The sequence below is a fragment of the Armigeres subalbatus genome, chromosome 3 (genome assembly GCF_024139115.2).
Source record: "Armigeres subalbatus isolate Guangzhou_Male chromosome 3, GZ_Asu_2, whole genome shotgun sequence".
Classification (NCBI taxonomy): Eukaryota; Metazoa; Arthropoda; class Insecta; order Diptera; family Culicidae; genus Armigeres; species Armigeres subalbatus.
The window spans coordinates 66,259,541-66,274,438 of NC_085141.1; the positions used below are offsets into that span (position 1 = coordinate 66,259,541).

Genomic DNA, 14,898 nt, shown 5'->3' on the forward strand with positions numbered 1-14,898 from the left:
TGATAAGCCGTGCAGACAAAATGTCATTCGACTATCATGATAACACTACTTTTGTCGATAGTTAGAAAATTATGTTTTCGACACGTGAAATGTCAGCAAGAAAATACAAAGACATGTCACAAGCTCGTAATCTGAACTAAATGCTCGTAAAATCCATATATGTAAATAGTAAAAATGCATGAGCTGTACGATATAATATAAAAATGTCTTTTTCAAATTGATACTTCCCAAACGGACAGAAAAAGTCATTTTAACTACACTCAAATAGTTGACATCCAACACACAATCTAGTCGCCAGTATTTCACAAATTTGAATGTGCGAATGAATAGGACGGTATGTGCACGAACAGCAGGAAGCGTCGAATCTCGGTGTCAGCGTTGTTTTGTGCGGTGTCAAAATCAATCTTCAGTTTAGTACATTGATATTCAATTTGAAATCTCAAAATACGAATATTATTTTATAGTGCAGTGCATGGATTTAACATTTTCAAGTCAGATTCTTAGAATATAAATCTGTTTAGTATATAAAGTAAAATAATAATCATTCATCGGTGCAAATCAACCGCAATTCCAAATATTCATTTCAACCCCGGTAGATATTCATTTTCTACGTTCGATTATCAATCGGCTGTTAAGGATCGGGTGGATAATTTGGTATGTAAGTTTGACAGCATGCTGCGAGATATTCGTGCCTGCATTGTCGAGCGTCTGATCAAAACGTCTATGCAACTGATAGTAAAACGAAAATTTTCGTCCTTGAGTATAATCTTGTTTTTTTTCTCTCAGTCGATTCTTTGACTTTTTTATTGTCAAATTTCCCAAAGAACCGTATTATTTGATGCCTTTAAATATTTTTAAAATTAAAACAACAAAAAATTAAAAATATATGGCAGCCAAACGAGCTGCAGAATTGGGCCAATGTAAGATGAAAACCGGCAAAAAAGTGTGAGAACAGAGAGCGAGTATAAAACGAGATGTGAATGCAGAATATTAAGTATTAACTTCAACAGCAACCTCTTAGCTTTCCAAATGTTTCACCGTGTATCGATATGGTGCACCGGCGGTTCAACGCGCAACATCTAATTTGTTATACATATTAGTAAAAAAATGTCTACCAAATTTTGATTTTGACATTTGATTTTCCGTTGGTATTCGATTAACTTTAATCGATTATGTGCACAAAAAACATAAGACATCCCTATTTTTTGTTGTGATGACATTTTGAAGTGTGTGTGTTTACCGATCCTCATATTTTTGGTAGTTTCGTTTCAGCGTGTATCGATCCTTTTGGGCACGGATGGCGCCACATGCGGTGTCGCCAAAATTTCGTGAGAGTGAATCATATTGTTAATATAGTATATTTGCCCTAACCCTAGGTTAGGCGGTTATCGACAGCAGACTGCAGTATGGAGTCCATCTGACCTGTCCAGCACACGATAATCAATACCTACGTGTCGCCTCCGGGATCCTATCTAGGCATCCACCGAGGCTGCCTACGCTGAAGCAGGGGTCTTCAATTTCACCACCGTGTGCTGGCGGCAATTTTCTAAAAAGCCGCCGCTTACGCTTCTCTCTGCGCACGGTCTACTTCCATTGGCACGCGTCCACGTGTCTACTGGAGAACCACCGTAGTTCTACTTAGATCGGAAGCGGAATTTAAACACCAACTTCGCCAGGTTTGAGCAATGATACACTGACGAATCGGTATCTCTTCGTGGTATCGGAATAGATTAGGTGTGGAAGGAAATGGTTTAATCGTCTCTGAGAACTTGCCCCCTCTTTGCAGTATCTTTTTCCGCTGATGTTGTGGCCATCGCCACCACTTCCTTTTTCGACAACCTCAGCCAATACGATTGTGGCCTTAAAACCCCGAAACACCCCTGGCTCCAAAGTATCCCTCCAAATGTGCCGAGTCCAACCTCATTGGAATTTCGTGTCCTCAGCTGATGTCAAAATTTACTGGATTAAGAAATGTGTAAGACTTGATTGGGAAATCGAATTACCAGAGTCGATCACTACGCAACTGAGAAAAGTTTAAGGGACTTCTGCCCCTTTAATCGAGATGAGAAGCTCAGCGAGTAGCAAGTAGTATCCAGGCTTCTAACTGGTCGGACGAGTCTCTTCCACAATTTTGATAGCGAAACCTTCCGGCCTTTCTGCGAAACCTGTGAGGTTCGCAACACAGTGCAGTACAGTTATGCGCTTCATTTGTCGGGGCCTCAAATATAAGGTACCGCACTTCATATACGACGAACAAAATTTTATCAGTGTTTTCTTTTAATGTTTTAACTCATCTGCTAATCTCGTATTTTGTTCAATTAATTTTAAATTTGGATTCTCCATTTACTGTTAGATTATGTTTTAAACTAAGTTTGCTATGAAATACTATGTCTATACAGTAGACTGGCCCAGATTACTATGGGGCGAAAAAATGTTGTCGAATTCCACGGGGCACCCCCCAGGATTGTGTCTTTGGGTGAGAAAATCAATCTCTGAAAATTTCAGCTCAATCACTTGTTGCATAAGCTGGCGCATTTGATTTGAAGTTTGTATGGGGATTTCAGCCAAAATGTACAGGAAAATAGACCTCCGTCACTCATTCGATCTGGAAATTGGTTTTGTTTGCTCGATTGACCTCAGAATTGCAAAAACGGCAGTTGGTGTACTACAGAACAATTGAAAGGGTGTTTTTCGACTGGATGGGATGTACTGTTCGGAGGATGGCTTTCTCAGTCTGAAGTATCAAAACGATGGTTTAGTTACTTGCCCGACGTTTCGGCCGATGGGTTGTGGCCTTTTTCAAGGGTCGTATAGTCTATAACAATAATTTACGATAGACGATAGACTATACGACCCTTGAAAAAGGCCACAACCCATCGGCCGAAACGTCGGGCAAGTAACTAAACCATCGTTTTGATACTTCAGACTGAGAAAGCCATCCTCCGAACGCTACAGAACAATTTCACAGAACATTGCATGATGATTAAATGAACTTTTATATAATTTTCGGCTGATTTATTAGGAGCTGATTTGTGTATTTTTGGGTTTTTTGATCGAATCGCATCACCCGAAACCTATATAAAAGTTCATTTAATCATCATACAATGTTCTGTGAAACTGTTCTGTAGCATACCAACTGCCGTTTTTGCAATTCTGAGGTCAATCGAGCAATCAGAACCAATTTCCAGATCGAATGAGTGACGGAGGTGTATTTTCTTATACATTTTGGCTGAAATCCCCATACAAACTTCAAATCAAATGCGCCAGCTTATGCAACAAGCGGTTGAGCTGAAATTTTCAGAGATTGATTTTCTCACCCAAAGACATAATCCTGGGGGGTGCCCCGTGGAATTAGACAACTTTTTCTTTCCTGGGCCAGTCTACTATACAGCCAACCCGAAATACCAACATTTTATTTCAATCTTCCATAAATTGTGCGGACAGTTTGCCATAATTTACGACAAATGGAAGCTCAAAAGAATTTCAGAAGAAGTCCCGATGAAAATTCGGAAGAAACTTTCATTGCATTTCTTGAAAATCCATAGACGATCCCAAAACATAATCAAGCAACAACCTTATGTCACTTCAGTTGTTAGCATCCACGTTCCGGGTCGTGGGTACGACAAATGGGAACTCCATTTGTCCATTTGTCGACCAGTTCTGGACTTCTGGTTGACAAGAATGTTCTTACGTTCGACTACCATTATGATATTAAAATCGAGTGAAGTCTACCGCTGTGCTACCGATTGTCAACTGTAGCTTGTTGGTTGAAGCATATTTTGCCAAATACTTTATTTGGGCTACGGCGTATAGCACTTATGTTTCAACTGTAGAACAGTCAAATGTGAGCTTTCTTCATCTTCTTAAAGTTACGAGCCGTAACGTCGGTGAAGCTAAAGTAGATAAATGGACGTTGTTAAAATCACAACATTCGATGTTGAACAGCACGCCCAAAAATCAATCACCTTAGCGTAATCCCCACGTGCGCCCCTGGAACTCAAACTACGCACACCATCCGATCCATCGCATCCTTCACTAATCAAGTTAGTTTGTCCGGAAATCCATATTCATGCATAGCTGACCTCGATAGATTACGTCGTATGTAACTTTGAAGTCTACGAACTGATTGGACTTCACATCCGCTACATTTTTTCAGTATCTGACACATAGAAAACACCTGATCCGTCCATGGTAGAGTGTTCACTCAAGAGCATGTTTGTGTTGAATATAAAAATCATGAAACTTTTCCTCTCTGGTACCATTCTAGGTGACGCACATCATCTCATCTAATGAAACCCTGCAGCGGCCCAAAGACCATCTGGAAAACGAAGCCCTACAGCGGTGCTACTACAAAGGGCAGGTAGTTGGCGACGAGAAATCGGCCGTCACCGTTTCGCTCTGCGAAGGGATGGTAAGTTGCCTATTAAGAATACCAATTATCAACAATTACCATGAAAAAGGATTTCCGACTGAATTTTTTTTCGAACACTCAACTTCAAATAACTTTCAGCGACAAACGTAAATATTCCAATTAACTTGGATCCAAACTGTTAGTGTTGTCATTGGCAATGGTATAAACGTGACTATGAAAAAGAATACTTATTACTTATTGTTGTTACTTTTCTTGGGCATACATAACTAGCGAATTATAAACTTCTTTGTCTAATGGAAAAGAAAAACAAAACTCCAAACCAATTCGTCGGCCCACTTACAAACTAGACAATGTGTTGACAGCACGAGACTGCTAACAAAGCTTATATAAACTGATGCACATCCATGCCAGAATTTGGAGAAGAAAAACATGTGCTGAAACAAGAGCCAGTAAATTCAATCTGGAGAATTCCCAGCTCGATCTGACTCATGTGTGAGTCGCTATGCAACCATCCAAAATAATGGCCTTAATGATCAAAAATACCTACGGAGTAAGCCATAAATCTTTCATCTGATGGAAACAGCAAACGACTGCCTAACCAATCCCACACGCTTGCTTAAGTTGATTCAAATATTCAACAAAAAATGATTAGATTATTGTACTATCCTGCCTAAAATCTTATTGTAAATAGGTGTGTAAAAATCACAAAATCATAAGTTGATGCAAAAATGTAGCAAAATTACTATAAAAGTAGTATGTTTGTATAAACTGATCCAACACAATCAACCAAATCTTTATGAAGACCACAGGGATGAGCCTGTTTCTAAACTTGGTGTGACAATTAGTATATGAATTATAGCCCATTCGATTTCTCAAGCTTGAATAATGTTGTTAAGGCTAACTTTGAAGAAACTGAACTTCGTTCAATGAAATTTAGTATGGATGATTTTCAGCGTGCACTGCTTTAATGACATTGGAGGATGGGATGCGTTAATGCCCAAGACACTGTTCTAGAGCTGCGCTAATTTTGGATTTATTGCCATTTTTTCACCACCTCGTGGTTGCTGGATTCGGTTTGGTGAATAATCCGCTTTGCCAGATAGGGAGAGTTGCAATAAGGAAGCGAACAAAAACAATGCAAATGTCGATTTTTTCTCTAATGTGGATTGGCGCACCATGGCGTGCCTTTTGGAACGTTGTTTAAGTATTTCTTAAATGACAATCCGGCACATGCCGGAAATAACTTAGTTTGATATTTTTAGCATTCAAATCCCAGCCTAATCAATTTAATAATAATCGCGTTCAATATTACCACAAAGAGAGCCTTGTTTAACTAATTCAAACCAATTACATTAATATTATATGCAATAATTCTCAAGGTGTAGAACTTAATTTAAAATAAAAAAGAAACACAATTATAAAGTATAAATACCCTGATTAATCCCCCTAGCATTGGTTGTGCTTTTCTGACGCATTTTAAAAATGAAAAAAAAATTCATAAGAGAGGTCAAAATTGCACTTGAGGGGGATAGATTCGTTTTCATTAATTTTTATCTATTTGTGGTCATTTGAGCGTATTGCAGCAATTTCTGAAGACATTTTTTTTTTCGATTTTGAAATTAGTTTTCCAGGGGGAAGGGGGCCCTTGGCAAAGGAAAAAAATGTTTTCTCAATAACTCTGGAACGCAATGACAGATTGGGTCAATTTGAAATAACAATGGGACTGGATTGTGCGACTGACGCAACTTGTTTCAAGCAAAGCTTTTTTCAAAAGTTCGGTTTTGGAGCAGTCCTATACTGCCGTTACTATAGTAATAATTAATAATTACTATACTATAGTAATATACCATATGGTATACGTGAAAAAGGATCGTAGTGTGCCGCGCGCGACGGGTGTTAATTTTTTTCGCTGCTCGATTGTTTTCCGTTTCCGTCCGTTTTCCAAATCCGTCCGCGAATTTGTATACACTTTATGTTTTTCAATAGTCGTGGTATGCTGTTTAAGTGAAAAATCAAATTATTGCCGAGGACCATCCATCCACTTCGGCTGATGATTGGTGCATGTTCGTCATAATGCGTCGCATTTGAATTCAAGATTCGCAGGCGCAACACGGATCGAGCGTGCACAGTTTCAACGCAAGTGGACTTATTTGGTGAGATGGTTTCATAATGGTTCTACTTATTTTTCATATTAACAAACGAAAAGTGTTCTAATTATATAACTTCTTAACTAAATACGCGCTGGATTAGAGAATCCGGAAGTTTATTTATGGTAGCATAAACAGGCGGGGCTTATTGTGTGCAAAAGTGACATCGGACTGGTCATTAACTATTAGGCAGTCTGAAACGGGTCACTAGAGCTGTAATAGAGCTAGCACTTTCCTACTCACGGATTAAATCTAACAGCTTTCTTCTATAACATCACTGCCAGACAGTGGGGGTTAGATCGGGCACACACAGTCCTATACTGCCGTTATACGCATAACTGTCCCATGTTCATGGCAATCCCAGCAAACATGGGACAAATATGTAACCAACATATATTCCAATATTACCAACTTGGTTTTGCAGTTGTTGAAACATCTTAAAAAAGTTAAACCAAAAGAGTCGTCATGGATCGATATCGGACACAGAATTTGTGCAAGAGCTTGGTGTTTAGTGCTGTTGTGTGCGGTAGGAATGAAAATTAATTGGTGCGGCTTTGAATAGGACGCAGAACTTACGTAACATTACGATCGAGTTTCGATTATTACGTAGCTAAAGTTTTACAATGTTGATTTCAGATTTAAAAAAAGAACAATCATTCCAATCGCATCTGTTGTGATGTTTTGCGGAACCTCACTATAGCAAGTTATCCAATTTGATGGTACTTCAAACTTCATAATTAAGTAGGAAAAGCGTCTCACTTCCCACTTTACACAAGCTACTTATTTTTCTCACTTATTGCTTCTCACTTTTTTACAGTATTTCCCACTTATTTCTGACTTCTTATTTTTCTTTGCATCAGGCAAGATATTCAAACGCTAATAGCGCCTTTATTTATCGATGTATTTTAATACCAATCATCTTGTTAAATCCATTGAAACTTTTTATTATCAACTTTAAACTATTGAAAATTTCAACTCTTTCCAAACCCAGAAAAAAATCAGAACCAACTAATTTCGTTCGTGCATCTCCAGTTCGGTCCTCAGATTGATGTAAGCTACGGTCCTTTTGGCACACCGCTACTTTTTCTCTGTGCATAAAAATACCCGCGTCATTTTCGATCGAGACTGCACACGGAGGTCGGTCGAGGGCGTCCAGTAGCAGCTCCATCTGAGAGGTGGCAGCGGCATCAGAAGCGATCATCGATGGTGAAGCGGCGAATCATCGACGGTCAGGTTGCCAGCAGCACTCCAGGGGAACGCTTTGCATTGCAGCTCTTAAGTCTGATTTGTCTAACCAAATTAAAACTAGTTAAAAGTTAAAAGGATGTTTTACAATTGTGCAACCACTAGCGAATTCATGGCGCCCAGTGATTTTTTTCTCGTAAGAATTTTAAGATTAGTTATGTGCTGTTGGAATACATCCATAAATTTTGGGGGATTGCAGGTTGTCTTCCTTGTAGATGGGGCACATAACCCCTTCCTTCCACTCCTCCGGTACCGTCGTCGGGGGTGACAATGGGTTTAATGGGGGTGGGAATGGGTCACTGTTTCAACCACTTAGAATGCGTGTAGATTGAATTGAATGCATCTGAGGGCAAAAAGACTAAAATATTAGAGATCTTTTTGAACGATTTTGCTCTTCGACCTCCAGACTGCCGGTGAAAGCGATGACCCATTCTCACCCCGATGGCGGTAGCTGTTCAGTTTCGCAGATTCTGATTATCAGTTTGTACAGGCAAGTGGCCAGCTTTTCCGGGCCCATCTTAATGAGCTCAGCTCTGATACCATCCTCTGATGCCAGCTGTTTTATTGGCATTTAGCTGTTGGATGGCATTCTTAACCCTTATGCAACCGACGGGGTACCCGTGTTCCTTTTTCAACTTCAAGTGGTGATATTTCAATGAATTTTTATAGCTGAAAGCTGAAACTCGGTGACATCTAAGAACTCCATAAAATGTAGCATCTGTTAGAAAATCATGTTGATACAGTGAGGAGGGACGTGGGGAGGGGCATCTGATTTTTTTTACCACGTGGATGGCCGACAGGGTACCCGTGCTCCCATAAATTGATATTTTCATAACTTTAACAATTTTGAACCGATTTAGATAATTCTGACAGTTTTGGAAACAGAAACTCATATACTTTTTGCCCATTGTCAAGGTTTACAGCTTTTGTCCATGGTTATACAAGAAATCTTTGAAGTAAGGCTTAAGAGCCTACACACGTAACCGAAGGACTATCAACCAGCAGAGTGTAAAATAATCGAAAATTTTTAGTGAAGTCCATTTTTCTTCATTTGTCACATTCATAGTCGGCTCTGGACAGTCAATATTCAGTTGAATATTAGTCATTGAATATTTATGCACATTTTACAAATTGATAAATTATCTGAAATCTGAACACGTTTCAAATGAGTAAAGTGATTTATTACACAGGACTTAATCCGATTTTCATCCGTGAGGCACTTTCAGCGGTAAACATCAACATAAACAATGATAATTATGATTTTTTCTGCACATAGTAAACACATTCAGTGACAGTCGAATGAATGAGTTCGTGGAGTAGTCGTCTGACTATGTCATTCTATGTTTTGAATATTCCTGCGATGTTTGTCAAAATTCGGACCGAAGTTGCTTCATGAAGATGAATATTTTAGGCTCTGTCAACCAGTTTCAAATATATAACATGCTCATTGCGCTTCTTAGAATAGTCGGTGTTCACAATATATATTCTGGATCTACAAAAACCCCTGGAGTAAGGCCTCAGTCATCCAAAAAATCCCTGGAATAAGATCTTATGGTCTGCTAACGTAACCAAAACGTGCTTAGCATATAATGCTTTCACAGTATATGTTCCGGGTCATCCAATGACCTTTTCTTAAAACATGTTTGCATTCCAAGTAGTTCTTGTTGCTGTCATTGATTCCAGGTAGTCTACGAACTCTATAGAGTCAAGGTCTGGGGATCGACCTCGATAACGGAGGCAGTGTTTGAAGAATAAACAAGTTTTGTGACCCCTTCTTGATGTATGTTTGTATTCCAAGTAGTTCTTGTTGTTGGGGCCCTCCTTAGCCGTGCGGTAAGACGCACAGCTACAAAGCAAGACCATGCTGAGGGTGGCTGGGTTCGATTCCCGGTGCCGGTCAAGGCATTTTTCGGATTGGAAATTGTCTCGACTTCCCTGGGCATAAAAGTATCATCGTGTTAGCCTCATGATATACGAATGCAAAAATGGTAACCTGGCTTAGAAACCTCGCAGTTAATAACTGTGGAAGTGCTTAATGAACACTAAGCTGCGAGGCGGCTCTGTTCCAGTGTGGGGATGTAATGCCAATAAGAAGAAGAAGTCGTGTTGTTGTCGTTGGCTCCAGGTAGTCTACGAACTCCGTAGATTCAAGGTCGGTGGATCAACCTCCGTAATGGAGGCAGTTATTGAAGAATAAACAAGTTGTGTGACCCCTTCTTGGTATATGTTTGTAATTTTTTTGTATGTAGTTCTTGTTGTTGTCGTGAGTTACAGGTAGTCTACGAACTCCATACAGTCAAGATCTTCGGATCTATCTCCGTAATGGAAGTAGTTATCGAAGAATAAACAAGTTGCGTGACCCCTTCTTGGTATATAAGCGTATTCCAAGTAGTTCTTGTTGTTGTCGTGAGTTCCAGGTAGTCTACGAACTCCATACAGTCAAGGTCTTCGGATCAATCTCCGTGATGGAGGCAGTTATCGGAGAATAAACAAGTTTTGTGACCCCTTCTTGGCATATGTTTGTATTCCAAGTAGTTCTTGTTGTTGCCGTGGGCTCCAGGTAGTCTACGAACTCCATAGATTCAAGGTCGGCGGATCAACCTCCGTAATGAAGGCAGTTATTGAAGAATAAACAAGTTTTGCGACCCCTTCTTGGCATATGTTTTTTTCATGTAGTTCTTGTTGTTGTCGTGAGTTCCAGGTAGTCTACGAACTCCACACAGTTAAGGTCTTCGAATCCATCTTCGTAATGGAGGCAGTTATCGAAGAATAAACAAGTTTTGTGACCCCTCCTTGGCATATGTTTGTATTCCAAGTAGTTCTTGTTGTTGTCGTGGGCTCCAGGTAGTCTACGAACTCCATAGATTCAAGGTCGGTGAATCAACCTCCGTAATGGAGGCAGTTGTTGAAGAATAAACAAGTGACCCCTTCTTGGCATATGTTTTTTTTTCATGTAGTTCTTGTTGTTGTCGTGAGTTCCAGGTAGTCTACGAACTCCTTACAGTCAAGGTCTTCGAAACAACCTCCGTAATGGAGGCGTTTATCGTAGAATAAACAAGTTACGTGCCCCTTCTTGGTATATGTGTGTATTCCAAGTAGTTCTTGTTGTTGTCGTGGACTCCAGGAAGTCTACGAACTCCATAGAGTCAAGGTCTGGGGATCGACATCGATAACGGAGGCAGTGTTTGAAGAATATACAAGTTTTGTGACCCCTTCTTGATATATGTTTGCATTCCAAGTAGTTCTTGTTGTTGTTGTGAGTTTCAGGTAGTCTACGAACTTCATACAGTCAAGGTCTTCGGATCAATCTCCGTGATGGAGGCAGTTATCGGAGAATAAACAAGTTACATGACCCCTTCTTGGTATATGTTTGTATTCCAAGTAGTTCTTGTTGTTGTCGTGAGTTCCAGATAGTCTACGAACTCCACACAGTCAAGGTCTTCGAATAAATCGATACGGAGGCGGCGCACAACATGCGTGAAATAATAAAAATGAACAATTGTGCGTTGCTTCCGTATCGAGTGGTGTGCCCCCGAAAACGCGAGCGATATTCGTGTAAGCCTAGAAGTCTTATTCCATAAGTTTCTAGGATGGCCATTAGCATATGCATGAACGCATTTTATTCATGGACCCCAAAGGCATGTACCAAATTTAAAACAGGCTGATATATCTCTGGTGTCGATCCTAATTCCTTACTTCAGGGTTTTCTCGGATGACCATGAATATTTGAAATGGGTGCATTCTATTCTACGTACCATAAAGGGCATAGTTATCAAATAAGCCGAAAGAACTCTGGCTACGCGTGAAGTTCTTGAGCAATGAAAGCGGTATATTCTATGTACCACAAAGGGCATATGCCACTTTTGAAACAATCCGAAAGGTATCTGGTTACATGTGAAGATCCTGAGGCCCATTCTAGCATTTTCTTGGAAGACCATAAACATATGCAATGGACGTAGTCTATTCTATGTACCACAAAGGGCATGTACCACTTTTGAAACAAGCCAAAAGATCTCTGGGTACCCATGCAGATTTAAAGGCCTATTCCAGGGCTTTCTTGAATGACCATGGACCTATGCAATGGACGTAATCTATTCTATGTACCACAAAGGGCATGTAACACTTTTGAAAAAATCTGAAAGATCTTTGGTTACGCGTGTAGATCTTAAGGCCTTTTCCAGGGTTTTCTTGGATGACCATGAACATATGCAATAAAGACGTTCCATTCTATGTACCACAAAGGGCATGTACCAGTTTTGAAACAATCTAAAGATCTCTGGTTAGGCGTGTAGACCTGAAGGCCTTTTCCAGCGTTTTCTTGGATGACCATGAACATATGCAATGAAGGCGCCAGAGGACTTATCCGAGAAATTTCTTCGATAGCGCAGAACATATGCAGTGATCACATTTGATTTCAAGATGCGCAAAGAGCATGTACTACTTTTAAGCCAAATTTCATAGACCCATGGTTACGAGTGTAGACCTTAAGGCCTTATTCCAGAGATTTCCTGGATGACTCGGAACATATACTGTGAACGCATTCTATGCTAAATACCACAAAGATCATGTACCGTATTTGAATTTGCATAATAGGCCTTTGGTTACGCGAGTAGATCTTTAGGCTTTACTCCGGAGATTTCTCGGATGACTAAGACCTCATTTTAGGGATTTTTGCATTACCCGAAGGATATACTGTGAACAACTTCAATTCTAAGAAGCGCAAAGAGCTTGTAGCATATTTGAAACTGGTTGAATGGCCTTTGGTTACGCGTGTAGACTCTTAAGCATTACTTCAAAGATTTCTTGTATAACCATGGGCATAAGCCGTAAACCTTGTCAATGGGCAAAAAGTATATGAGTTTTTGTTTCCAAAACTGTCAAAATTATCCAAATCGGTTGAAAATTGTTGAAGTTATGAGAATATCAATTTATGGAAACACGGGTACCCTGTCGGCCATCCACGTGTGTTTTTTTTTGTTGGCCGCATAAGGGTTAACTTCCCTCAAGGTGGGAACTAAACTGACGTATTCATCTCCTCCACTGCCTTGACTTTCACTGCCTGTACTCTCAGCGCCATTTGAATGTTCCTCGTAGTGCTGCTTCCACCTTTCGATCACCACACGTCAAGATGCTCCCATCCTTATCCCTGCACACTTTGGCTCGCGGCACGAAGCCTTTGCGGGATGCATTGAGCTTCTGATAGAACTTGTGTGTTTCTTGAGAACGGCACAGCTGTTCCACCTCCTCGCACTCCGCTTCTTCCAGGCGGCGTTCCTTCTCCTGAAAAAGGCGGGTCTGCTGTCTCCGCTTCCGTCTATTATGTTCCACGTTCTCCCGGGTACCTTACTGCAGCGCGACCGCCCACGCTGCGTTGTTCTCCTTCAGAATCTGTCTGCACTCTTCCTCGAACTAATCGTTCCGTCGACTTCGTCAGATATGGATTAGACCAAAATCGTAGTACTCTAGGACAAACGTTACAATTCGATGTTTCTAGTTTTCCGTTCCGAATTTTCCGAGAGGCTGTTACAGGTTATGAATTAACTCCCAGATCACTGTCAGAGTTAATTAAGAAAAAAAATCTAGAGCGAATTTTACAAATTGATCATTTTACGGACGTTTCGGATTTTTCTTAAAGCCGTCGGATGGCTACCTGAGGTCATAGCTGAGTTAGAATCATTAATTATCTTCAAGACGACTCCCAGGAATGATTCAAAAGAAAAAACGCGCTGTTCTAGGACCAACTTTACAAATCGACCATTTTTACGGACGTTCCGGATTTTCGAAATAAACTTCCAGGTCACTGCCAGAAATTATTTAGAAAGAAACCGCGCTGCTCTACGACGAATTTTGAAGATTGACCATTTTTACGAATGTTTCAGAGCTTTTGGAAGGCCATCTGGTAGCCACCTGCGGTATAGATGAGCAATAGGATGCTAATGAAAATGACATTTTCAAATTTCAAAAAACGACATTGCTCACAAGTTTCATTACCCCGAAATATGACCCCATGCAAAATATGAGCTCGATCGGACATGATTTAGAAGTGACTAAAATTCATCAAAATTTTGAAATTTTTACACATGAAAATTTTCCCAAGGCCAAAGGAAAAGTCGAAAATCTAATTTTTGTGTTCAATGCCAAATGACTTAAAAATGCATGAAACGTCAAGATCTGATGCTATTTAAAAAAAAAATGAAAAAAAAAATCGTTTTTTTCTCTTAGAACATTTTTGGGACTTTTTTCAGATGATGAAATTTTTTTTTCATCGATTTTTAACACCGTACGATACGCAAACGGGGTGCTCAAAATAATCAATTAATCAGATCTTCTATTGAATGTCTGTCCCAAAAGACATGTCACTTTTACTCAATGTGTTATATTTTTTCCAACAGTACGAGTCCCGGAAAGTTCAAACAAACAAAACTAAACCAATCATATGAATCAAAAGTCAAAGGATCTTCTATTTCGGAGCGAAACTGTCAAACCGTCAAACTATTTTCATGATCTTGTAGCAAATTTCTATTTGATAGTGAAGAATTAGAATGATTTCAATAAAATTGAGTTTCTGAGTGATCCTGTGATGTAATATACAGCAGGACGTCAGCAATGAAAATTATGGTTCAATTACATGCCATATTTTTAATTGTCTTCTTTTGGCTTTGGTACAAGCATACGTAGAACGGCCGTATAGCACGATTTTTTTTAATAGATTCCATTTGCTGTAACAAATCGAAGAGACGGTCGATGAAGATAATTCTCTCTTGCAGTTACGTCATTATGATTCTCAGTGCAAGATTTACATAAGTCGGTTATCACCCTTTTATGTATACTTCAATCTGAGTAGTGCTCATGTAGGTCATAAATCATTAATTAGGTACAAAGTAGGATTGTACTGAAAACATAGTTTAAGTGAAAAATATTGTTACTGTATTAAAGCCTCACGGTCACAATCACCCTTATTCTTGTGAACGAACGATATTTTCGTACGAATGCGATTCGTTCGAACCGTTTCTGCACTTGATTTTGCTTGCGTAAACGAGAATGCGCTTCAACTTTTGATCAAAAGCGCGTTCGTACGTAAACCTGAATATGGGTGAATATCAATATTTTCCACCAAAACTATGTTTCTAGTGG

The 14,898-nt window shown here is 39.7% G+C and overlaps 1 protein-coding gene across 4 annotated transcripts in view; it reads left to right on the forward strand.

Moving 5' to 3' along the window:
• LOC134219229 (A disintegrin and metalloproteinase with thrombospondin motifs 1) overlaps positions 1–14,898 on the forward strand; it is a 740,918-nt gene that overhangs the window by 471,419 nt on the left and 254,601 nt on the right. For all 4 annotated transcript variants that reach the window (XM_062697927.1, XM_062697929.1, XM_062697930.1 and 1 more), the window contains exon 5: positions 4,268–4,411. In XM_062697927.1, coding sequence (XP_062553911.1) covers positions 4,268–4,411 — 144 coding nt within the window. The remainder of the gene's footprint in view (positions 1–4,267; positions 4,412–14,898) is intronic.